General features: G+C 60.0%; 1 protein-coding gene across 2 annotated transcripts; it reads left to right on the forward strand.

The window, feature by feature from the left end:
• The first annotated feature begins 1,737 nt into the window (after positions 1 to 1,737).
• Positions 1,738 to 24,456, forward strand: H6pd (hexose-6-phosphate dehydrogenase/glucose 1-dehydrogenase). Of its 2 annotated transcripts, none has more exons than XM_003471219.5 (5): positions 1,738 to 1,870; positions 9,417 to 10,053; positions 10,920 to 11,037; positions 17,635 to 17,904; positions 18,818 to 24,456. In XM_003471219.5, the coding sequence occupies exons 1-5, from the start codon at positions 1,866 to 1,868 to the stop codon at positions 20,179 to 20,181; spliced, it is 2,394 nt and encodes a 797-aa protein (XP_003471267.3). In that variant the 5' UTR covers positions 1,738 to 1,865; the 3' UTR covers positions 20,182 to 24,456. The 2 variants fall into 2 exon arrangements, with proteins under 2 accessions (XP_003471267.3, XP_013009433.2); XM_013153979.3 differs by lacking the exon at positions 1,738 to 1,870 and adding an exon at positions 3,228 to 5,559.
• The last annotated feature ends 189 nt before the right edge of the window (positions 24,457 to 24,645 follow it).

Raw genomic sequence — 24,645 nt, forward strand, 5'->3', positions numbered from 1 at the left:
ACACTGACCTACATCCTTGGTCATTTTTTCTCTTTTTAAACACTTGAGACACAGACACAGTAAGTTGCTAAGTTGCCCAGGCTGGGCTCGAAATTGCCATCCTCCTGCCTCAGCCTCCCGGAGCACTGGGATGGACATTGGTTTGGGAGGCCACACACTGCAACCCGGGTGACTGGGGTTTAGTGGGTCCAAACTGCCTCGGGACAGAAAGAGAACAGGCCAGTGGCCCCCAACAGATGAGACCGGGAGGGAGATGGGGAGGAAGCAGGTGGAGAACGCTCGCTCACATCTCCAGGTAGTGTGGGATCGGGGGCAGCAGGGGCTGCACAGGGGAGACTCCGGGCGTGGGCTGTCTCCAGCCCCCACCCCATGACACCCTTCAAGGGGGTGAGGTGGGCACAGGGACATTTTCTTGGTTACGCTGGTTACAACTCAGGTGCTCTGCAGATAGCTTTAAATTACCTTCAAGGTCACAGAAGGTCACCTGCAGTGGGTGCACAGAGATCTGGGACAAGTCCTTCTTGTGCCTGTCAGCATCTGGGGATTTGCGCACCCATCCACTGCTTCCCTGGGCCTGGCTCTGGAAGCCCCGTTTCACAGGGTCCCAGGATGCGGGAAGGGCTCCCCAGGCCTGGCATCACCCGGCTGCAGGGTACACAAAAGTTAGCCCATTGCTGCTCTCCTGAGCAGCCCAGTGGTCTTGGGCAGAGATGGTCACACGGTCTTAGGTACTGGGGTAGACATGGGGCTGGCACCCCAAGCAGTCTGGCTGGCCAGGGCAGCAGCGGTCCTGACTTAATTAGCCCAGGCCACTGGGCTTCTGCTCAGGGACAGAGCACAACCGGGGCACTGACAGAACTGTAGGGCAGAAGAAAAGCGGACATGGGGTGGACAGGACAGGGGGAGGGTCACCTGCTCCTATGGCACCGTGATGGAGAGGGACAGACGGAGGACAGGAATTACCATGTGAGGCTTGCTGGGCCGGAAGGCTGGTCCTGTCACTCCAGTTACACACACCTGTCACCCCGAGAACCACCGCTCCAGCCTGGGACTGAACCCAGAGCCCCAGAGCCGACACTCTGAGCTACCTCCCCCCTAACTGGTTTTTGTTACTGTTGTTTGGAGACAAGTCTGGCTTGCAGTCCTGTCTCAGCCTCCCACAGCGCTGAGATTTATGACTACCTGCACCGTCCTGGTTAAAATCACACGGGGGAGGACCCATCCACTCTGCCCTACCCTGTGCCAGTCACCTACAGGGGAGATTTTCCCATAAGCCCACCGCATAGAGACAGCACAGACCCCTGCACAGGGACCGAGCGGTGTGACATCAGGCTGCCGGGGGCCGTAGTAAGGTTGGCCGTCCTGACCTCCAACCCGGATCCTGACCTCCAACCCGGATCCTGACCTCCACCCCGAGGACTGGCGATGGGGTGCACGTCGGCCACTCGGCCCCCAGATGGGGGTTAGGCGTAAAGCAAGGTCAGCGAGCGTTAGGGCTGGAGAGGTCAGGTAACCTGTGCCGGTCCCCGAGCAGGACCAAAACCAGGCTGCGGGTCTGCTCTGCGGCACATCCCTGTCCCTCCGCATCCCGCGAGCAGCTCCGCGATGGACCGAGCGCGCAGAGGTGCGAGCCGCGGAGAGGTCCGGCCGAGGCCCCGCCCACCAGGGTGACGTCACCCGAGGGCGTGGAGGGCCCGCCCACGGCCCCGCCCCCTCCGCGCGCCCCCGGCAGCTGCCACTGCGCGCGCTCGTCCTCCGCCGCGGGCCACGGCGCGCGCCCGGGGCCTGAGGCCCGGCAGGCTGGGCCGGACGCGGGCCGGACTCGGAGGCGCGCACCCCGAGAAGAGGCGGCGCGGGCCCCGCGGATGAAGTAAGCTGCACCCCTCGCCCTCCCGATCGCTGTCCGGGGCGCCACTCGCGCCCCACCCGCGCCCGCGCCCGGCCTCCTTGCACGGCCAGCATGGGGTCGCCACCCGCGGAGCCCGCCTGGGGGTGTTCCTGGGGGAGCCGGAGCCCTTCCGGGGTCACCCAAGGTCCCCGCGCGCCTCTTGCTAGGCTTCCTACAATGACGTCCAAAGGTGGAGCTCTGTGCTTCCCCGTGCGCTCCGCCGAGCTCTGGCGCTGGCCCTCCGTGCAAACAGCGTTTCCGAGACACAGATCCAGGGTGTGCCTTCCGGGAGGTCAGCCTCTCGGGAGCCAGAAATAGGATCCCGGGCAAGAGGAGGCCAGGATCTGCGCCCCACGTCTCCCGGCGGCCGTGGTGGCCCTGGACAGGAGCCGAGGGCAGCGCGGTGTGGAAGGGCATTTTCATCTCTAGCCTACATTCTGCAGAGAGGCGTGCGGCTCATCTGCGGATAAATGCGGGGAGCGCCTGATCCCAAGGCTGTTCCTGGCACGGCACCCCTCAGCTTTCAGATAACACCTGCTGGAGGGGTTCTCTGAGACACAAGGCTGCTTAACCAGACACTGCGCTGGGGAACTTTGGGAGTTTACTAAGTTACTATCTGGACGGTTGAACCATTTCAAAAGGAAACAAGGGTGTCTTTATCACCCCTGGTCGGGTCACTACTCCATTTATGGAATCCGCACAGGGCAACAGTGTCATTGGCTGTGGCCAGGCCACACCCTGACCTGCCCAACAGCAGGTGTCCGGTGTTGCTTTTGGGGATCAGTGACGGTGGCTTCAGGAGCTATCTCAGCACCGTGTCCTGCCAGCAGCATTTGTGGGTGCATCTGGTTCTGGTTTGCTCTGGCCAGACCTTGAAATGAGTAGGTTGTGTCCACCTCACAGCTGGAGAAGGAGGCCCAGGGCAATGCAGCGGAGGCGCAGGGCCACAGGGGCAGAGGTTTCCCTTTGTGCTTGTTCTAGCCATCCAAGCCCTTACTAAGGCCCGACTTTGGGACATTTCAATCACATCCATGTCGTCCCCCTTTACCGTTTTTACTGCTATGGCACAAAGGCCCAGGGAAGCCGTCATGGGCCGCTCCTTGGTGTCTTTGCTGTCGTGAGATGCTCCCGTGGTTTTCTAGTTGTTCCAAGATGCTGGCGAGGAGAGCCTTGGTTCAAGATGGTAGTGTTCGGGGCCGGAAGCTCGCATTTCTTGAGTGCTTCCTGTCTGCCAAGCATTGCGCTAAGCGCCTCAGGAGGATTATCTCCCTGCACTGGTGACCGGCTGGTTTTCCCGTCCTCTGGTGGAGGTACAGAGCGGTTAAATAACTTGTCTGAGGCCACCATCCCCAGGGCCGCCCAGGTTTACAGGGTCAACTCAGGCTTCTGTGCGCAGTCTTGGTAATGTCAGAAGGAGGGGGCATGAGAGGCCAGCCAAGTGGACAGCTGGCCGGGCCACTTAGCAGCCATTTGTGTTCGTGACCGAAGGCGCCTGTATAGGTTCAGGCCACCGTGGCTCCTACCTTGAGAAGACACAGAACTGGTGTCTAAGACTGTTTTGGATTTCACTGTGGGAGGACATAGCCATCCCTTCCGCAGTTAGGTGTCTAACCCTGTCCCCCCCGCCCCAGCCGTCTGTCTGGCCGCCAGCGGGTGATTTCCCCTCCGCACTTGCATCTCCTCTCGTCTTGTGCTGAACATGGGGTGGTTCAGTACCCACCACAGAGCTGGGACGAGGATTAATCGGTGTGATGGGTGTCAAATTCTCAGCCTGGCATCGGGCACACCACGACGCCCGATATATAAATAGCTCTTATTATTAATAGTATTAGAGTGAGTCCTGAGCAGCTGCTGGTGTGCGGGGGGCCTTAGCACGCCACGTCCCATTCACATCCTCCCTCTGTGTGGTTGTTCCCATGCGGGTCCCTCGTATACAGGGTGGCCGTGGGGCTTCATGGATTTATCTGTGCAAATGGCATTTCCTGATTATTTTTCCCTCTAGGAAATGTGTAGAGAGACTTTCTGTGCCGGGGCCTAGGGATAGTGCAGTGGGCAGGACAGGCATGAGCTCTCTGCACTTCCCCACTGAGCTTCCTCTCTTAGAGGGAAGAATGGCAAGCATCTGGCAGGTTAAATGCAATCACTGGTGTCTGTTTCAGAGTGTGACAGAACAGGGGAAGAGCTGTAGGGTCACAGGGTAACAGAGGCCTGAGGAAACCTCACAGAGCTGCTAATGTTTCCGCCAAGAGCTGAAGCACTGAGGAGTGGATAACATGAAGAAAAGAGGAGGCAAGTAGGCCAGGCGGGGGGCGCAGCAGGTGCAAAGGCCCTGAGGTGGGAGAGTGGGCAGTTGGAGCTGCCAGAGAGGCAGAAGAGTAGGAGGCAGGTCAGAGAGGTGCTTGGCGGGAGACCAGGAACGTGTGGACCCTTTGGATCTCTGAACCGAAGATGACAGCATCCAACCCAGCAGTGTATGAGATCACCCTGGCTGTGGCACTGAGGCTGAACTGTAGAACAGAGTGTGGAGGACACTTCTAACATCGATCCACAGATCACACGGCCCTGAGTCTGGGGCTGTGAACCCCTGGCTGGGTAGAGCTGCTGGTACTGAGCATGGGGGAAGCAGCCTGTGAGGCCAGAGTGACTCCGTTTTGACGCTGTGACGTCTGGTAGGCGTCCAGCTAACTATCAGCTGTCCCAGAGTAGTGATCGATTGTACCAGGAAGAAAGGACATCAGGCCCTCGGCTGTGCTCCAGTGAATGTTTAACAGTCATGGCTTGGCCTTTGCCAGGCCCTGGGGCATGCCAGACCCACACTGGGCCAGTCAAGCACACCACAAGGGATGTTTTTACCTCCTAGACAACAGTGGCTTGGATGGTAGGAAAGAGTCATTAAGTGACGGGGAGGACTTGGGTTTTAATTACTTTTTAAAACGTTTTTTGGGGGAGGGGGAGTTGAGACAGGGCCTCATGATGTAGTTCAGGCTGGGCTGGAACCCATGGCAACCCTCCTGCCTCAGCCTCCCAAGTGGGGGATTACAGCTGTGCACCACCACAACCAACTACTTTTGTTTTTAATATCAATTATTTAATTATTCACTAATATGATTTCATTTGTAAGAACGGCTGCTTAACAGCTGACTTTAGAAATTCCTGAACATTTGTCCGTTGACACAGTGGCTCTAGCACACGAATCCTTGATCCTGGGGAACCACGGTTGGTCCCTAAGGAGGAGCGGGGCGCAGGGATGTAGCTCAGTGATCTAGAGGGTTCAGAGCATGCATGAGCCCTGGGTTTAACCTTTAGTACCTCTAAAAAACGCAGGAATGCGGGCTGTGCTCGTGTACTTTTTAGAACAGACTCAGGAGCTGCGATTCCCTGACCGCCTCCCTCCTGCCCCGAGGTCCAGAGGTGGCTTTGGCCAAGGCCCGGGAGGGGGAGCAGGAAGGAAACCTCAGCTCCCTGACCCCACCCCACCCCACCCCGTGCTCTCTGCCCCCTGCCCGCATGTGCCAGGCCAGGTTCAGAGCGGCTTTTCCCGTGCTGACCAGAGGCTGCTGTGCTGGGCAGCTGTGTGGCACTGGCCGTGGCTGCCTCTTGCCCAGAGCTGTATTCTGACCTCAGCTCCTGGCCGGCCAGGCTGCGGCCCCCGCTATGCCCTTGTCTGACAGGTGAGTCCCCGCCAGCATGGCCTCAGACTGCAGCCGGGCAGCCCTGGGTCCGGGACGGGGTCCTGGTGCCCACAGTTCATCCTGGGTGTGGGGGAGCCAGCAGCACACAGCCTCTCGCCCCCCTTCCCTGTGCTTAGGATGAGCACAGTGCCTCCCGGCGGCTCTCAGGCGAGAGGGTTGTCGTCTTCTGCTCCAGGCCCGTGCTTCTGAGTGCCCCGGGAGCCAGACACCCCTCTTCATTATCATCCTATATTCCCCACCCTCAGCCCCCACCCGGCTGCTCACAGGGTGGGGACCCCTTCCCTTGTAAAGCACAGGGGAATGAGCCGGGGCCCCCCACTCGGCTAAGGACTTGTTCAAGGTTGCTTGGTGTTTGGGTGCTGGACAGCAGGACCGAGAGTCTCGTTTCCAGTCCAGTACCCTGGCCTCGTCCTCCAGTGTCTCCAGCTTCTCCCTAAAGGCTTTGGGTCGATTTCTGAATTTTTAAAAAAAGAAGAAAATTCATTCAATGGCCGCTTCTAGGCTTTGGGGTGCACTTCAGTCTGCAGTTTTGGTGGATTTATTTTACTGTCTGCTCACTGCAGGGAAGGTGGCCAGAGGGAGAAGAGGGGCTTTTAAAAAGACCTGCAGGCGTCCCTTAGCCCAGGACCTGGCCTGTGCCTCGGTGGTGCTGGCTTCTGGTCCCCTTCCTCCTCCTCCTGTGTCGGGGAGGGGCTGAGCAGGCCAGGCCTCTCTTCTGTGGGGTCTGGCTCTGGGCGTAGCGAATTTTCTGTGCAGCCCTCCAGTCGGGAGGCTTCTCAACAGACCTGGCCTCATCCCTGACCGCTGTGGAGTGATTCCGTCGCATGCACCGTCACCACTTGCATTCACAGCCCTGCCTCGTTCCGCCTGGTGGCATCAGTCCTGTTTCATGGTTTCAAATGGATCCGTTTTAATGGGGTGGAACAGCTAGGAAGCCGGGATGAGCCGGGTGTTGGGACTGGCGACTCTGTGCTGCCTGTGACTGCCGTGACCCTGGCTTTGGCCTTTCCTCCGATTCTTCCTTGGCAGAGTGAAAATCATCGCAGACCCCGCCTCACCCCGGCGAGGGGCACTTGAGGGGTCAGTCTGAACCGCCAGCTCTGGGCTGGCCATGCGGCCAACACAGGTCTTTATTATCTGACTTGGGCCTGCCCAGCAGCTGCCCAACCAGAGCTGTGCTGTCTTGGCGGTGAGAGCGGGGACAGGGGACAGGCGTGTGCTTTTGGCCCATAAGCCCTGGAGATTTCGTGCTAGGCAAGGAATTCCATCCCCAGCCTTTAAAAAAATTACTATTTTATTTTGAGACAGGGTCTCCCTCAGAAGCCCAGGCTGGCCTCTAACTTAGAATTCTCCTGTCTTGGTCTCCACAGTAGCTGGGATTCCCCTTGTGTGCCACCATGCTCGGTTTTGATGTGTGCGTGTTGCTTCTGAGTCCTGCTGGGTACCCCAAGTGTGCTCCTTGGATACTCAGTGTCGGCTCCTCAGGCCCCTTCCCGGAGCTTCTGTTTTAGAATCGGGATTTGAAAAGATCCCAGGATAGCCAGCATGGTGGTCCAGCCTCTAATCCAAGTATTCAGGACGCTGAGGCAGGAGGATCGCCGTGAGTTCAATGCCAGTTTAAAATGCAGAGTGAGACCTGTCTCAAAAAGAAAAAAAATTCCAAGAAAGACAAATGCACAGGAAAGTTGAGCAACACTGTCACACACACACACACACACACACACACACACACACACACACACACACTCCCCTGCCACGCTACTGACGCTGATTTAGGAAGGAGTTATTTAGCAACCAGGGTAATCAAGTGTGTTGAAAGCTGGTACTGTGTGTGCTTGAAGGAGGGCTGGGATGTAAATAAGGGCAGCTGTCCGGTCGGGGCTGGCCCAGGAGGACGGTGGCCTTTGGAACAGGAAGTGGGCTAAGGAGAGGACAGAGGCAGCGTGGCCCTGGTGCCGTCCATCTGGGCTGTCCGAGGTCTCCCTGGGGCAGGGTGCCGGCCTTGGCCCCCACCTGCCCACGGGACGCTGCGGGCTCCCGAGCTCCGCCCTCGTGCCAGGCTCGGATCAGAAGTCTGAGGTGCGGCTGCCAGCTGGCGCCGCTCCTCCCCTGGGCCGTTCTGTGGGCCTCGGGTTTCTCCCCGCCGCTCTGCTCTCCTGCACTGACCTTGCGGCGTTCGCTTCCCTCTGGCAGCGGGATCGCTCGCTGCAGGGCGAAGGGCGGGGACCGGGCAGCAGAAGGGGACGGGCGGGTCCCTCTGTGCATTCGGCAGCAGGAGCAGCTGAAGGGAGAGGGACAGGAGGACAGGAGCCGGGTGGGGTCCTGTGGTCAGGGACAGGCCAGTCGCCCAGAGGACGCTGGTGCAGGCACCTACAGATGGGGCCTTCATCTTGGCCATAACTAGGGCCACCTGGGGGAGATGGAGCTTGGGAGGGCAGGCCGTGTCAAGAGGCAAGTTCCGTCCCCTCTGTGCAGGGCTGGTGGGCAGCAGGCCGGCGTTTTGTAAGTCCAGGTTTCCTTTCCAACCTCAGTTTCCCTGTCCGGATGACAGCTGCTCTTGACCTGTCAACCCTCTGCCGGGTGGCACGGTGGCGGATGACGATGCTGTCTGTCACCGTGGTGCCCCTTCAGTCTTCTGCCCTGATGTGGCCCCGTTTCCACCGCTACTTCTGCCAAACATGGTGGCTTCTCTCCTGTCCTCCTGTCCCTTCCCAAAGCCCAGCCTCTGTGCGGAATGGGACACCTGGAATGGGGCTCAGGGGGTGCAAACCGGCCCGTAGGCCCCACTTGGAGTCCAGGGGAAGCAAACGCTTAGCATTTGTGTCCTGCTCAGAAGTGCACAGTAGTTTGTTCCCACAGGGCTGCCCAGGAGCCGGGGAGCTCTCAATCTCTGCACCCCGTTTCCTCCCTGTGGGAGTGTCATCCTGCTAAGCCTTAGCTTTGCCGTCTGCAAAGTGGAATCTGCTCCGTGTAGGGCTCTGGTGTGGATGTGGGGAGACCTAACACCCCATGATTTGTGGCTCCACGCTGGGCTCCCACGAGACCTAGACGCTGGCTGCTGATACTAACATTCCATCCTGACCGCCTCCAGGGCGGGCGCTGGGGAGGTGGTGGACACTGGCCCAAGTGTGTTCCAGGTGTTACTCATGCCGGGGAAGCAGAGACACGGCCAGGTTGAATTAACTGTCCAGGTAGGAAGGGGTCGGATTGGAATTCCCAGCTGGCAGTGAGTTCCAGAACCCTGGAACTCAGTTTTTCCCCTTCTGCAGTGCTGGGCACTGCGCTCTGGCACCTGGCCCCAACCTAGCCCCAGATCTGTCTTTCACCCCTGTGCTGAACCCCTTAGCAGTCCCTTTGTGCCTGGTAAACATGGGCATGAGCCACATGAGAGGTGAGAAGAGGTCATGTCCTCCCGCCACTCAGCTGTGGTCACCTGTGGCCACCGCTCCTGGGCAAAGGCCAGCCGATTGGCCCATTCTTCTGGGTGACACTGGCCGGGGTCATCCGGTGGGCGCTGTAGTCCCAGCCTCTCTGGCCGCATCTCTGGTGGCTTCGCTCCTGCCCAGGCTCTTGGCAGCCGAATGATCTGTCGCCACCTCATGGCCCGTGACTTTCCCAGGCATAATCCCTGTTTATGGGCGGTCTCCCGATCGTTGCCCACCTGGCACAGAAGCCTCGCTGCTCAGAAGGGCGGGGACAACACAGGCCTGTGACTCTTTCCCAGGATACCAGAGTCTGGTGCTCACCACCCCTAGACACGCGTGGGCTTTCCATGTGGGCCACCCACGTGGGTCTGACCCCTCCTTGTCCCTGCCTGTTTTTTCCGTGCTCCGCAGGCACCCAGGCCTTTGGAAGATGCTCATGGTGGCCATGTGTGTGGCCCTTGCGGGCTGCCTGCAGGCCCAGGAACTCCACGGTCACGTGTCCATCGTCCTGCTGGGGGCCACCGGAGACCTGGCCAAGAAGTACTTGTGGCAGGGACTCTTCCAGCTCTACCTGGATGAGGAGGGCAAGGGCCACACTTTCAGCTTCCATGGGGCCGCTCTGACGGCCCCCAGGCAGGGCCAGGAGCTCATGGCCAAGGCCCTGGAATCCCTCTCCTGCCCCGAGGACACGGCACCCAGCCACTGCGCCGCACTCAAGGACCAGTTCCTGCGGCTGAGCCAGTACCGCCAGCTGAAGACGGCCGAGGACTACCAGACGCTGAGCAAGGACATCGAGGCGCAGGTGGCGCGGGAGGGCCTCCGGGAGGCCGGCAGGATCTTCTACTTCTCCGTGCCGCCCTTTGCCTACGCAGACATTGCCCGCAACATCAACGCCAGCTGCCGGCCGGGCCCCGGCGCCTGGCTGCGGGTCGTCCTGGAGAAGCCCTTCGGCCACGACCACCTCTCGGCCCAGCAGCTGGCCACCGAGCTCGGGAGCTTCTTCCAGGAGGAGGAGATGTACAGGGTGGACCACTACCTGGGCAAGCAGGTGAGCCGCCCCTGGGAGCCAGGGGAGCCCATTGGCAGGGCCGGCCGCGTATTGTAGAGTCAGGAGGCCCGCAGCGACCCCACAGGTGGACAGGAAGTGTGACTGTGGGGTTTGGAACTCAGTCTTACCCCGGCTGCCCTTATCGGAATCCTTGTCTTCCTGAATTCTGTTTTGAGCCAGATGGCTGGTGAGGAGATCTGGAAACTGCTGGGGTGTGCAGTGGGCCCTGAACCCACGAAACTCAGTGGAATCCCGAGGCAGGAGCCTGGGGCACCCTTGGGGGTGGCAGGTCGGTGGTCGGCATGCTGGGTCCTCAGGCCGCTGAGCTGGCCACCTGTCAGCTCCAGGAAGCTGTCACTGTGCCAGGCACTTTATTTCCCATCCAACACGGGCAGTTGCTATAGACAGTCCCAGAGAACAAGTCCCCGGTCCTTGCTGACTTCAAACGGAGAAGAAATCCCAAGTGTAACCTTGGGTAGTGTTGCTTGCTACATTTTTTGGCATTGAAATACCTTTCTTTAGAACACAGGTAATTCTCAGTGTGTTCTTTGTGACTGGTAACTGTTTAGGTCATTCTGCTTGTGGCATCTTGTTTGTTGGTTGGTTTTGTTTTGTCTGAGGCAGGGTCTCACTGTGTAGTTCAGGCTGGCCTGGAATTCTCAGCGATCCTCCTGCCTCAGCCTCCTGAGTGCTAGGATTCCAGGCATGTGCCATCAAGCTTGGCCCTGCGGGATCTTTACTGGGCAGTGACACTCTGAGTTTGTGCGAGAGCACGTGTCCTCCCCTGAGTAGCCCTGAGAGGGCTGAGCCCTGGGAAGCCGGCACTCCATGGTCCCTGCCGGACACGAGCCTCTTCTCCCTGATAGGCTGTGGCTCAGATCCTGCCCTTCCGAGACCAGAACCGCAAGGCCCTGGACGGCCTCTGGAACCGGCACCACGTGGAGCGGGTGGAGATCATCATGAAGGAGACGGTGGACGCGGAAGGTGTGTAAGTGGCCAGTACGCTGTCCATGGTGTCGAGGGGGAGGATCGGGCCCTGTGGGCTGGGCTGGGAGGCCCGCTGGGCCTGCTGTGTGCCCTGCTCTGCAACCAGCCGGCCCTCGGGGTGCCTGCTGGCAGAGCCCACATCCTCTCTGCTGCCTGTTGGGCATTGGGTCTGGTGACGCGACTTGGCATGGACGCCCAAATGACTGGCCAGCAACAAGGGCTGGACGCTGGCCTGGGTTTGGGGCCAGAGTGGTGGAAGCCACCAGAGCCGTGTGAGAGCTTTGCACACCTCTGTGCTGCTTGGGGCAGCCTCTGCCAGGGGGTCCCCTGTTTCCTGCCCACTGCAGCCCTCCCAGGTGCCGTCTGGCTCTCCCCAAGGCCTTTGCCGATCTCATGGTGGCGCGGTCCCTTCTGGCTCCTGTCCTTGTTAATACCTGGTCCTGTCTCTCGCCAGCTGTGGTTTCTGCCTCAGCAGTGCTAAATAGTGAGTGAACAGTGTCACCCTGGGTCAGGGCACCTGGGCATGGGCCTGTGTCTGCTTCCAGCCGGGTGCCCTTGCGCATCACCTCCTCGGCTGTGGCATGAGCAACTTTTGCAGGTGCTGACAGCTAGGGTCACCTTGAGCTCTGGAATTCTATCATGTGATTGCAATTCTTGAGCCATGACTACATTTAAAGCATCGGTTCTTACCCAGTAATATAATCATAATGATCATAACTGGTAACTAATTTCTGACGTGTTCTTCACGTCCCCACTCATCCTGTGAGGTGGGGACTGTTACAGGGAAGCTTTGGTGACGTGCCCAAGATCCCCTCGAGAGTGGGAGCTGGACCCTTGGGGAGCAGGGTGGCCCGGCACCCAGCTTGGCACAGTCCCATGCTGCTGTCGCAGTGGTATGGAGTCCAGCTCGGCCTGCGCCCGCTTCCGTGGGTACAGGTGTCCAGAGCCCGCAGCCTCGGACCTGGGGGAAGCCGGGCTCCTGTCTCCTCCTCCTCCTTCCCAGCTGCCCCCTTTCTCGTCGCCTCTTCTCTTTTTCTTTCTTCCCCCCACGGCTACTCCTCAGCCTTCTGCCCTCTCCTCGCTGGGTATTGGACTGGGTACTAGAAGCTCTGTACAGGGTCAGGGGCAAAGAGAAATGCAGACCCTGCCTCTGTCCCTGGTACCTTGCAGGTGAGCGGGTGGGGAAACTCTGACTCGGGGCTCGCAGGCCAGGCTGTGAGAGGCAGGTGAGGTCCACGGGGCCAGGACTCGCAGCCCAGCCTTGAAGGACACATGGGCAAACGAGGGTGGGCGCTGTACCTCTCCCCGCTGCCTGGAGCGGCCCTGTCCATGGCAGCCCTGAAGACCAGTCTCCTCGCCTCCTGCCTTTGTGGCCACACCTTGCCGTGCCCATGTGGGTAGGAAAGAGCAGAGCAGCCTCAGTTCTGGGGCGCTGCTCTGACACCCCGTCACTCACTTCCGTCTTGCTGCTGCATGGCACTGAGGTTCTCGGTGGGACTGGAGCCGGGGACTTGGCTGACCAGCGGCCTGGCTGTCCTTGCAAAGGCGCCTCTGGGTTTTGCAGAAAGACAGAGGTCCCGACAGAGACAGGTGGAGCCTGGGTGGAAGGCTGGCCAAGGTGAGCCTGGGTGGAAGGCTGGCCAAGGTGAGCCTGGGGTGGGCAGAGTGTGGCTTTGAACCCCAGCAACTGCCTGCCTGGCTGTGTCCCCCCAACCGCCCCGCCTGAGGCAGAGGCCCCCAGGCTCTCGTGCAAGGCTTTGGCAGCAGATGATTTCACTGTTCCTGAGTCCCCACTCAGCGCCCTCCGCCCCAAATAGGCCCGGCAGCCAGGGCTCTGCCTGCCCACCTCGGGTCTGACTAGCAGAAGTGGGGCCCAAGAGGGACGGATCGAGTTCTCATTTTTCCCGGGCCCATAGCTGTGCTGGGCTTTGAGTGTCCTGGTCTGCTTGAGGGCTTGTTGGGAGGTTCTAGCTGGGGAGTGTGCTGTTCTGTCTCCTTGGCCAAGGAACGTCCTCCTCTATCCAGGGTGCTCCTCCTCCTCCTCCACCGAGCCAACTCTGAGGAAGGAAGGGACCCCACCTGGTCAGCCAGATAACCGAATCAGCCCTGGCGATCAGTGGGGTGACAGGTGTCACGGCCAGATCGCCCTCACATCGTCCTGGTCCAGGGCAGCCTGGGGCTGGGGCTCCTGCCCGGGCGGACGGGTTTCGGAATCTGAGCAGAGTTCACACTGTCACCTCGTCCAGCCTTGGACGGTAGTTCAGGTTGGGGAGAAGGACAGCAGGCACTGTGGGTGCCAGGCCACCCTCACAGGCCCAGGCTGTGCCCTAGGAAGCAGGTGGGGACCCTTCTGACTAGAGGTCAGGGGCAAGGGCTACTACGGTGGGCTCAGCCTGGGCTGCTGCTTCCAGGGAGGATTCCTGTCCCCTAGCTGTCCCCCTCCAGGTACCTGGGCGCTCCCCACTTGTCCCCAGCAGGTGTGTGCTGCCCTGGCTGGCCCGGCCCTGGGGGGGTCTAGTCTGCCCCTGCGGTGAGCGCTGGGAGGGAGCCCTGCTGGTCCAGACTTGCTGTAGCCCTGGGAGAGGGACTCTTTGCTGCAAAGTCATTTGGAAGTCCTTCCCAGCCCCTGCACCACATCCAAACGGTGGCAGCGGCTTCCCCGGCTCTCTCCCCTCTGCGGCTTTTTCTTTTTTTTTCTTTTTTTTCTTTTGCTGCAGCCTCTGGCCAGGGAGACTGCTGCAGAGTCCAGGCTGCTGCTCTGCTGGGGGAGGAGAGGAGGAGGAGGAGGGGCAAGAAGGGGGGGGAGGAGGAGGGAGAGCAGGGTGAGGGCACCGCTGTTGGCCACAGCAGTCTGTCCCTGGGCTCTTCCCAGCAGCCCTAGCCCCTGGGCCCCTTGGCCAGGGGCTCCTGGTGCAGTAGGTGGGCCATAAGCATGGCCGAGACCCGTTTGTGGCCATGACCCTGGTCAGCCCTAAGCATGTAATGCGGGAGGAGCCAGGGCTTTCCTGGCAGAGGTCTGGCCCCCCACTGGGCTGCCACACTTTGCACCCTGGGCAGAAGCCTTTTTCAGGCAGGAGGCTCGACAAGGGTCTCCCTGCTGAGGACAGTCCCTGTCCCCGCCCTGGGAGAGGAGCAAGGTCCTCGGTCCCCTCCGAGGATTGGGGTGACCGCGCCTTGCCTCGCACACAGGGACAAGGCAGGGGCCCCCTAGGTCACACCACCTGTCCCTCCCTCGGCCCGTGGGCCAGGAGGACCCTGCTCAGCACGGCCAGCCCCTTCCGGGCCCATCTGCCCCTCGGTCAGCTGCGGGGCGGGCAGGGGGCGGGCAGGGGCAGCGTGCCCCCTCGCAGTGCAGTGAGCCGCAGACGCCAGCCTCTCCCCTGGCCCCTCTGCTCTCTATTTTTAGTGATCCCAGAGGATCGCCGCTGGCTTTTAGTTGTTTTTCTTTCTTTCTTTCTTTCTTTTTTTTAAAATAGTTGTTTTTACTGGGGAAACCCAGGTCTCCTGGAGCAGAAGGCGGTGACCTCCGTGACCTTGGCATGAGGCGGAGAACGCCCAGGGCTTCTCTGGAGGATGGGGAGGATTCACTCAGATAACCGGGGCCTCCTTCCCCATGGAAACACCCCTCCCACCCTGGTTTGCAAGGAGCCGGGCACCTGAGTGTTCCATCAGCCAGGCACAGGCCAGGACAGTGAGACCTTACCTGCTGTCATGGTCTTGATGTGTGACCTTACCTAATTTCCTCACACACGCATGTAGGTGTTTAAATATTGTATTTATTTATTTTTGTCTTTTTGAGACAGGGTCTCGCTATGCAGTTCGGGCTGACCTTGAGCTCACTTTGTACCCAGGCTGGTTTTTCCTTGTGCTTTTTGTTTTGTTTTTTGGTACCGGGGATCAAACTCATGACCATGCAATTGCAAGGCAGGTGCTTATGGCGCTGAGCTAAATCCCTGGCCCCAGGTTGGTTTTGAACTCTCAGTGATCCTCCTGCCTCAGCCTCTCGAGTGCTGGCATCACAGCCATGCGCCACCACACCGAGTTTAAATCTTCACCTCTTGACGGTCGGTTTAATATGTTTTTCCCTAGCTCAGATTTCTGTTGTTTTTATGTATGTCCCAGAATAAACTCTCTAATTTACTCTGTTGTGGAAACACTATAATTAGGTATTTGGTGGTTTCTAATTGTTTCTATTTTAAACAGTGTCTTCTCAGCTTTTGTAAAAATTGAGATAAAATTCACACGCCATAGACATTCACCCTTTAAAAACATCCGACTCTGTAGTTTTTAGTATATTTACTGAGTTGTGCAACCAGCATCTATTCTACATTTATGAACATTAAAATGTTGTGGCCCTGGAAACACATTTCTGTGGCAGGGTCAGGGGGAAGGGCGCTGCCTGCCATTGCTCTCTGGTCTCATTGGATCCTGTGGTGGGATTGAGGGGCTCCTGGGACCTCTGACTTGTTCTGTACCCAAGTTCATGGGCTCTCTCTCTCTCTCTCTCTCTCTGTCCAAACTTTTCTGCTGGACCTTTGCTCTCAACCTTCAACCTAGGAGAGGAGACGGGGGCCCATGTAAGGTCAGTTTTAGGAAAAGAATCTGTCCCCAGGCACCGCTGGTGACTGGAATCTGTACGTATGGCCTCATCCCGGGCCAGGCCCAGCCACCACCCCTGCACTTACACTCGGAGAAGGTGGGCGCAGAGCCGAGCGCCCCCAGACCACGCTAAACACAGGCGCACCCCAGAGCCCTGTTCCATCCAGCGGGTAGCAAACCCCGGCCCAGCAGGGGAGGTGAGGGGAAAAATAGCAGAGGGCCCCGGGGATGCGCTGGTAAGCAGACCGCGGGCTCTTCGGGACTCTGCTGTATTCTGTGCGTCTGAAGCGCGGGTGGTTTTAGAGCTCTAACTGTCCTCTCAGGCTGACTGTGTAGAGCATACTGTTTGGAAGTGGTGACTGAGGTGGATCAGTAACCCATTTCTTTCTCCCTTTTTGCTTTTTGCTTTCTTTGCAGTCCTGGGGATTGGAGGAGTCAGGACCATGCTCAGGACAGTGCTGGGCCGCTGGGCTCTGCGCTCGGGCCGGCCCGGTCCCCCCTCGTGGGTGTAATAACTGACTGCCACCTTGGCGGGCGGGGATTCCGATTGGGCAGGGTCCAGTTCACGCCGGCCTTTGGTGTTTCCTCCAAGCCCTGCGGTGATCCTCCAGATTCCTTTAGCCAGACTACACCGGTTCAGTCTGCAGAACGAGAGCATCCTTGTACTTTGCTCGTGAGAGACCAGCCACTCTGCCTACTTCTGTTGGATGGTGGTCTGGGGTGACCCTGGGGTCTCATCCATGCTATGCAAACGCTGGCCACCGAGCTGCATTCCCAGTGCATCTCTTCCTCCACACTGTGCTCCTGGATGCGCAGGGTCCCCTGGGTCGCCTGGCTGGTGGCCTCTCTCCTACCAGCCATTATCATAAAGAAATTCCTGGCTTCCAAGTGCCAGGTACCCTGCCCAGCCTGTGTGTGTATTAATCCTCATGGTGACGCCGGGAGATGTGACCATTCCTTTTCTCTGTGTGTGGCCCTGACCGTAACCCTCTGTGACCCACTGTTTAATTTTTATGGGGACTCTCACACTCTCTGTGTCCAGGTACAGATCTTTCTGTCTCTCTGATCTTATTTTTTCTCCCCTGATGCTGGAGACCAAACTCAGGGCCTCAGCTTGGTGTCAGCACTCTCAGTGGGTGACGTGGTGACCAGGTTGGGTGTCTGCAGTGGCGCTGCACTGCGGGATCTGGTGTGAGTCTGAGCCCCAAGTTCGGGACATGCTGTCCATGCTGGAGTCGCTGGCCATGGAGCTCCATCCTGGGAGGATGGTGCGCGGTGCGGTGGTCCTGCCCTCCCAGCCCTGGCCGCCTGACCCTTCCGCTGGGGACAGCAGGTTGAGCAGGTGGCTGTCATGTGGAATTGCTGTGCTGAGCAGCGCGGCATGGGGTAGGGGTTCTGTCGCACCAGGTGGCAGTGGGCCCTGGGGTCGCTGTGCCAGCCCGTGCTGTGTCCTCTGACCGCCCATCACCCTGGGGAGAGCTACTGAGGTCGCATTCCTTCCTTTTTCCTGCTTCCTGTTTTCCCTCCCTCCGGCCCCTGGCACATTCCCCTGCTCCAGTGTGCTCTGGTCTGGTGGCCTTTGCGAGCCCAGCCTAACGGCAGGATGCAGAAGCTGGAGTTAAGTCACCTGCCCGAGATCTCGCACCAGACAGTAACAGTGTGACCTGGCGTCCATCTGTCCCCACGATGCCTGTGCTGAGCCCTTCGAGCAGGGGCCAGGGTAGAGGTGCGAGCCTGGGAACCTGGGATCCACCTGCCAGTGCAGTCTGGGGTGAGACCTTTCCCACACTGATCCCCCGAGGCCCAAGGCCCCGCCGCCGCCGTCTCTCGAGATGTGCTTGTGAAGGGAGGTGGCCCCGCAGCTCCCCACACTTACCCCGTGGTTTGCTGTGGCATAGCCCCCAGCTCTGGGCTCTCAGATGCCAGGACGAGTGTGTCGAGTGGGGGGTCCTGCAGCACCTCAGGGACCCTCTTGATGACACCCCTTCCCGCCAGGTCGCACCAGCTTCTATGAGGAGTATGGCGTCATCCGCGACATCCTGCAGAACCACCTGACGGAGATCCTCACGCTGGTGGCCATGGAGCTGCCCCACAACGTCAGCAGCTCAGCGGCCGTGCTGCAGCACAAGCTCCAGGCCTTCCGAGCACTGCGGGGCCTGCACAAGGGCAGCGCCGTCGTGGGCCAGTACCAGGCCTACAGCGCGCAGGTGCGCGGGGAGCTGCAGAAGCCCGAGAGCTTCCACAGCCTGACGCCCACTTTCGCAGGTGCGCTCCGGGTGGGCCCGCCGGGGTGCCAGCTGCCGGGCAGAGGGGCCAGAGGTGGGATTGGCATCAGAGTGCTTAGGGCACTGTCACCTTCCTTGGGCCGACTACAGTTTGCAGGGCACCTGGTGGACTCTCTGGGCACCCGGCCTCCCACTGGTGGTCAAGCCTGTGGAGGCTGCCGGAAGGTTCTGCCTGCGAGGACAGGGCAGGCTGACCCTCGTGGGGCTCCCGTCCAGCCTCCCAAGTAGGCAGACACTGCATGGCCACAGATGGAGACCCTGTGGGGAGATGGCCCCCCAGAGCGGCCTCTGGGATGGCTCCCGAAGTTCAGTGAGTTCTGGGAGAAGGTAGTGACCACCCACGGGGGCAGTAGCTGCCCACAGAGTTGAGATGTGCTGGTCACCTCTGTCCTCACGCACAGACCCATGGGGTAGGCAGGGGCCAGCGTCACCTCCTCGCACAGGCAAGGAGACCAGAGGCCTGGCTCGGACCTTGGGCATGGGACTGGCTCTTAATGCCATCAGACATGACACTCATGTGCACACACTTGCATGCCCACACGCATGTATACCCTTTGCCATCTCCTTCCCCGCATCCCTGCTGCTCCCTGCCTGACACCTGACCTTGCTTCTGGTGTCCCAAACAGGAGGGGAGCCCTGTCCCCATAGGACCCCTCAGCCCCCAGGCATCAGGATCCCCGCCCATCTCCCCCACACGGTCCGGGACTCCTAGAGTCTCCAAGTCATAGCCCAGCTGGAGTGGGGTTCTTAGGGACCTGGGGGATCTGGTGTCTCACCCACAGGTAGTTTCTGAGCACCAGTTGGGAAGAGGCTTATAGATGCCAGGGGCTCTTGAAGGCCCCGGGGTGCAGCAGGCTGGGACATCATCACCCTCTGCTCTCTCCCTGTACCAGGTGTCCTCGTGCACGTCGACAACCTGCGCTGGGAGGGCGTGCCCTTCCTCCTGATGTCCGGCAAGGCCCTGGACGAGAGAGTGGGCTACGTGCGGGTCCTGTTCAAAAACAAGGCGTTCTGCGTCCATCGCGAGGGGCACTGGGCCCCGGAGCAGAGCCAGTGTCTGCCACGGCAGATCATCTTCCATATCGGGCACGGTGAGCTGGGCCACCCCGCCATCCTGGTCAGCCGGAACCTGTTCAGGCCCACCCTGCCCGCACAGGGCTGGACAGAAGTGCAGGAGCGGCCTGGGCTCCGGGTGTTTGGCCGCCCCCTGTCCGATTTCTATGCCTACAGCCCCGTGAGGGAGCGAGAGGCCTACTCCATCCTCCTGTCCCACATCTTCCACTGCCGGAAGGAGTCCTTCATCACCACGGAGAACCTGCTGGCCTCCTGGGTGTTCTGGACCCCGTTGCTGGACAGCCTGGCCCACGAGGCCCCGCGCCTCTATCCAGGTGGAGCAGAGACCGGCCACCTCCTGGATCTCGAGTTTAACGGTGGCCACTTGTCCTTCTCCCAGCAGCAGCCCGAGCAGCTGGTGCCGGGGCCAGGGTTGACCATGAAACCCAGCGACTTCCAGGTCCTCGGGACCAGGTACCGAGAGAGCCCGCTGATCTCAGCCTGGCCTGAGGAACTGATCTCCAAGCTGGCCAGCGACATCGAGGCCACTGCCGTGCAGGCCGTGCGGCGCTTTGGCAAGTTCCACCTGGCGCTGTCAGGCGGCTCCAGCCCCATTGCCCTGTTCCAGCAGCTGGCCACGGGCCACTACGGCTTTCCCTGGGCCCACACGCACCTGTGGCTGGTGGACGAGCGCTGCGTTCCGCTGTCGGATCCGGACTCCAACTTCCAGGGTCTACAGGCCCATCTGCTGCAGCACATCCGCGTACCCTACTATAACATCCACCCCATGCCCGTGCACCTGCGCCAGCGGCTGTGCGCCGAGGAGGACCAGGGCGCCCAGACCTACGCCGGGGAGATCATGGCCCTGGTGGCCAACAGCAGCTTCGACCTGGTGCTGCTGGGCATGGGCACCGACGGGCACACGGCCTCCCTCTTCCCACAATCACCCACGGGCCTGGACGGCGAGCAGCTGGTGGTGCTGACCCAGAGCCCCCTCAGGCCGTACCAGCGCATGAGCCTCAGCCTGCCGCTCATCAACCGGGCTAAGAAGGTGGCCGTCCTGGTCATGGGCCGGACAAAGCGTGAGATCACCATGCTGGTGAGCCGCGTGGGCCGCGAGCCCAAGAAGTGGCCCATCTCGGGCGTGCTGCCGAGCTCTGGCCAGCTGGTTTGGTACATGGATTACGAGGCCTTCCTGGGATGATGGACGTCCCTGCCCTGGTCACTCTTGGGGCTCCTTGAACCTGCCGTCCTGCCCCCCTCCTGTGCCCCGCCTGCCCCACCCGTGTGTCCCTGCTCGCTGGAAGCTGAGATGAGAACCCAGAGAGGCGAGGACAGAGCCCTGTCCCAGCCCCTCTGACGGTCACTCCCTCCTGGCTTTGGGGGTGGGAGAGACGCAGAAGCTGGAGACGTGGAGCCCTGCTCTGGGTCAGGAGAGGACGCTTACCGGGATCCACCAGCAAAGTAAGCCTGGCATGGCTGAGGGCGCAGCTCGGGGAGGGCGCTTGCCTGGCATTGTGGGACCCTGGGTTCCACCCCCAGCACTGCCAAAAATTACAAATTGGAAAAAGAAAGGAGGAGGAGGAGGAGAAGGCTCCCGCCGAGAAGCAGGAACGTGGGGGCCCGGGAGGGGCTGGGCCGGAACTGTCCCTTGGGTTGCTGTCGAGAAGGGCGTGGAGGCCCCATGGGCACAGTGCCCCAAGCTGGCCCCCAGCTGCCCCCACGCCGCCCTTCCTGTCGCCGGCATCCGGCCTCTGTGCACACAGCCTGCCTTCGGTCCTTACCTGGCAGCAGCTCTGCTCTGCCTCTGGGTCCTCTGTCCCTTCCTGTTCCTTGCTGTCCCTCAGCTTTCTTTCTGCAGAGAGGTAACTGAGATGTCAAAAAGGCACCCCAAGTCTCCAGACTGATGTTGGGGGGCTCCTTTTCTCTTATTGAGAGCCACTCAATCTGGGGCAGGGGCCTGGTTCCCCAGCTTCTCAGCCTGTTCCTCCTTCTTGGGTGTCTCCCCCGGGAAACATGGGGTACACACAATCGGGGCATCCCAGGGACCCTGATTCAAGAGGGTGTTGTGTCTTGGGGCTGCCTGGTGTAGCCACTGGTTGTAGCAGGAAAGATCCACTGGAATCTGGGGGGAACACTTGACATCAGGTGTCACTGGGCCTTCAGGTATCTGATATCCCACTGGCCAGCCAGGTCTCCCGCTAGGGTGGCCACAACTCCAGCTCTTTCTGGGGGCTCAGTTGGCCAGCGGGGACGGAGTAGAGCCAGCCCACCTCTAAATACTTGGGCAGCCTGGGGCTCGAGCCTGGTGACTTCCTGTCTGGGGTCCCCAGCCCTTTCCCTCGCCCCTGCCTGAAACCCCGGGGAGGAAGCGGCAGCCTCTCCACCTGCCTGGCCAGGGTCCCCTGCTCCCTGGAAGCCGTGGGCCAGCAGCACCTTTTTCTAAATCCTTCCACAGAGGTTCTGAAATTCTTTTTAATGAAGCCAACCACAAAGCAGAACTCCCAGACCCAGGGCTCCGCACAGCCAAGCCGTGTCTGTGTGTGGCTGTCCCTGGGCTGTGTCCCACTGCACAGGGAAACAGGCTCTTGCAGAGTTTTATCTGCCGACCGGCTCTCTCCCTGGCCGTACATTGAAACCAATTCTCCCTTTTTCTTGGTGACTTGTGTGAGGGCCCAGCCAGGCTCCTTAGGAAAGGAACCTTGTTCAAACCCTGCTTATCCTGGCCCCCAGCGACTGGGGTCCCTGGACATCTCTGTGCCTGAGAGGGCCCTGGTCGGGAAGGGGTTGGGGACACAGGTGGTGCCTGGGCAGTTCCACCTCTGGCCACCTGAGGGCGCGCACACACACACACTGCCACAGGACCAGGTGTGCGATACCCTCGATTCCGTGGTCAGCCTGCCAGCATCCTCCGTCCCAGCCTTTGCCCATCTGTCCTTTAGTAGTGATGCCGGGATTGCTGCAGAAAGAAGGGTGGACAGGCACCATGTCACCATTCCTGAATAGCACTGAGCCTCAGAGTGTCCTAGTCCGATGCAGAGGACCCTTGCTGCGTCTCTCTGGGTAGAGAGGAGAGGGGCCACCAGTCAGTCACAGCTGTTCACAAATCTGCATCTAAAGCAGGTTTTGCAAAGGAGTTCTTCCCCCACATCCGGGTGCCCCTGACCTTCTGTTTTTCATTTTTTAAAAAAATGCTGTTTGCAACCCACTAAAGTGAATTGGGACAGAGATGGAAAAAACCCTTGTCCTGCTTTCTGCCTGGCCTGGCTGCCGCAGGAAGGCTCTGGCGGGGAGGGACCCAGATGCAGTAAATGGCCGGGGGGTCCCCTGTCCTGGGGGACCAGGCCCATGTGCACACCAGGAGCAACATGTTATCCCCAGCCATGGTGGAGGAGGAACCGGGGGGCTCTCTGGGCTGTGGAGAGCTGGGTTCTGGTTTGGGATGTGGGGCGAATCCTCCTGTTACCTTGAGTCAGAGTCTCATCTTGCTGATTTCCCCCACTTTTTGTCTTGCTTTTCCTCTTGGGCCCCAAACCAGCAGCATAAGAGCTTCCTAAGGCCCAGGCTGATAGCTCCCTACACCTCTGAGTGTCCGCTAGCCAGGGCTCGGAGCTGGCGCCGGCAGGGCGCGGCCTCGGTCTGGGGTTCCCTTGATTCTCTGCACCCTTTCTTCTCTTCCGGGCCTGGTGGGACAGAGGGGGGCAGAGGAGCTCCCGGAAACCCTCCTGGAGCCGCGGCCCAGCATGCAGCTGTCAGGCAGAGCCACGTTTTCCACTGCCAACTGTGACCACCCTGCCGGGTCACATCTTGTCTTACATAGCAGGGCCATCTTCCTGCAGGCCTCGGGCCACAGCAGTGGTGCACGGAAGGAGCTGGACACAGGCTAAGGCTCCACTTGGACCGGATTCCCCCAAGTCCCCACCTGCCTGCCAGCAGAGACACCGCTCTCCGTAGGGAGCTCAGAACCACAGCTGTCACCAGCAAGGGCAGGATGTCATGTAGGAGATGAAAGGACACGAAATTTTGCAGGGCCTGAGACATCTGGGGACACCAAAAATTTACACTGGACTCTTCAAGGACTCCGCCCACTGAGGCGCAAGACCGCCAGAGAACTCTGACCACGGATGTCCTTGAACATCTTCCCACCTGAGGTCCCCGGCCTGCTCCTCTTTGTCTCACACAGAAGGTCCCCCCAACCCCGTCTGCCTGCACCTAGGCCAATAAAATCCACGCCATGTTGCCTCCGTGCAAGCCTGGTGGCCTCGGCTGGTCTCTCCCCACTTTGCCCCCAGGGAGGGCTGGGGATACAGCTCAGCAGTACACGCGCCTGCCTGGAAAGTGCGAGGTCCTGAGTTCCATTCCCGATTTAAAAAAAAAAAAAAAATGTGCTCAGTTACAACAGAGAAGGCTGCCGGTGAGGGAGGGCACAGGGGTGGCGGGGGTGGTGGCCGTAGTGCTGACCCACACGGAAGGGAGACCGTAGAGGGGCCTGAATGCCTGCTGCTTCCAGTTGTTACTGGCCATCTGGCCCATGAGGGTCTGCTGACTCCGGCAAGGGCTGGTGGCCCTTGAGACGGCACCAGGGTTGTCAGCCTGAAGGGACACCCAAGCCTGGGCAGGCAGCACCTCTCTCTGGGCCTCGCTGCGCTGGGGTTGGAGCTCATTCTGGTGGAGGTGGTGGGGGCGTGGGTCTGCAGCCACGTGGGTTTTTTCCTGATATGCGTGTGGATGTCTTCAGGGATGTCACAGCCCGGGTGCTCAGCGCTCAAGGTAGGGGACAGAGAGTGGCTCCGGGGACCCCAGCTCACCGATGCCAGCCCTGGACAGGAGCATTGGGGACCTGCAGACACATTTCCAATGATGGCTAGAGCCATCGGGTGACGATGGCACATGTGCAGCAGGAAGGGCCCTGGTGTGCTGGTCAGCAAACCCCCTTGCCTCAGTTTCCCTGGCGTGTCACGGGCAGTCTAGTGGGCTCCTCCCAGCTCCGGCCTCAGGGGTGAGCCTGGGAAGTCACCAGGGCCCACGTGCGAGGTAGGAGCCGTGGCGCCTGCAGAGGTCCAGGGCCGGCTTGTGGCTTCTTGGGTCACATCTTTGCTCTCTGCCCCTCAGCAGGCAGCCTGGGGTCTGGAAGAACAGAGTGGTAGCCTCTGCCCAGTGCCCAGCAGCCAGCGGGTGCTGGGGTTTTTCTCAGTTAAAATGCTAAGACCCTGAGAACGGATACTTTTTTTTTTTTTGTCTTTTTGAGACGGTCTTGCCGTGCAGTTCAGGCTGGCCTTGGGCTCATTTTGTATCCCAGGCTGGTCTTGAACTTGCAAATGATCCTCCTGCCTCAGCCTCCCCAGTGCTGGGAGTATAGGAGTACGTCACCACACCTGACCCAATAGATGCCTTTTTAAAACAGTTTTTAAAATGCCTTTTTGTATGTCAGATGTAACATTTATTTTTTGGAACAATAAAACTGTTTTGCCAAAAGCCATGCTCTGGGTAGTTCTTTCTTGGGGAGCAGGAGCCCAGTGGGGCACAGGCCTGGGCTCTGCTGTTGCCCTGGAGGCAGAGGGAGCGGGGCAGATGCACACAGCTACGCCGGGGTCCAGGGAGCTCCCCCCACCTCCCCAGAGCCCCCTGACCCACAAGGTGAACACCCAGAAGGCCCCAGAGGGAGATG

This window comes from Cavia porcellus, unplaced genomic scaffold, assembly GCF_034190915.1.
Source record: "Cavia porcellus strain 051 isolate PalLab524CR breed Dunkin Hartley unplaced genomic scaffold, mCavPor4.1 scaffold_25, whole genome shotgun sequence".
NCBI classification, from domain to species: Eukaryota; Metazoa; Chordata; class Mammalia; order Rodentia; family Caviidae; genus Cavia; species Cavia porcellus.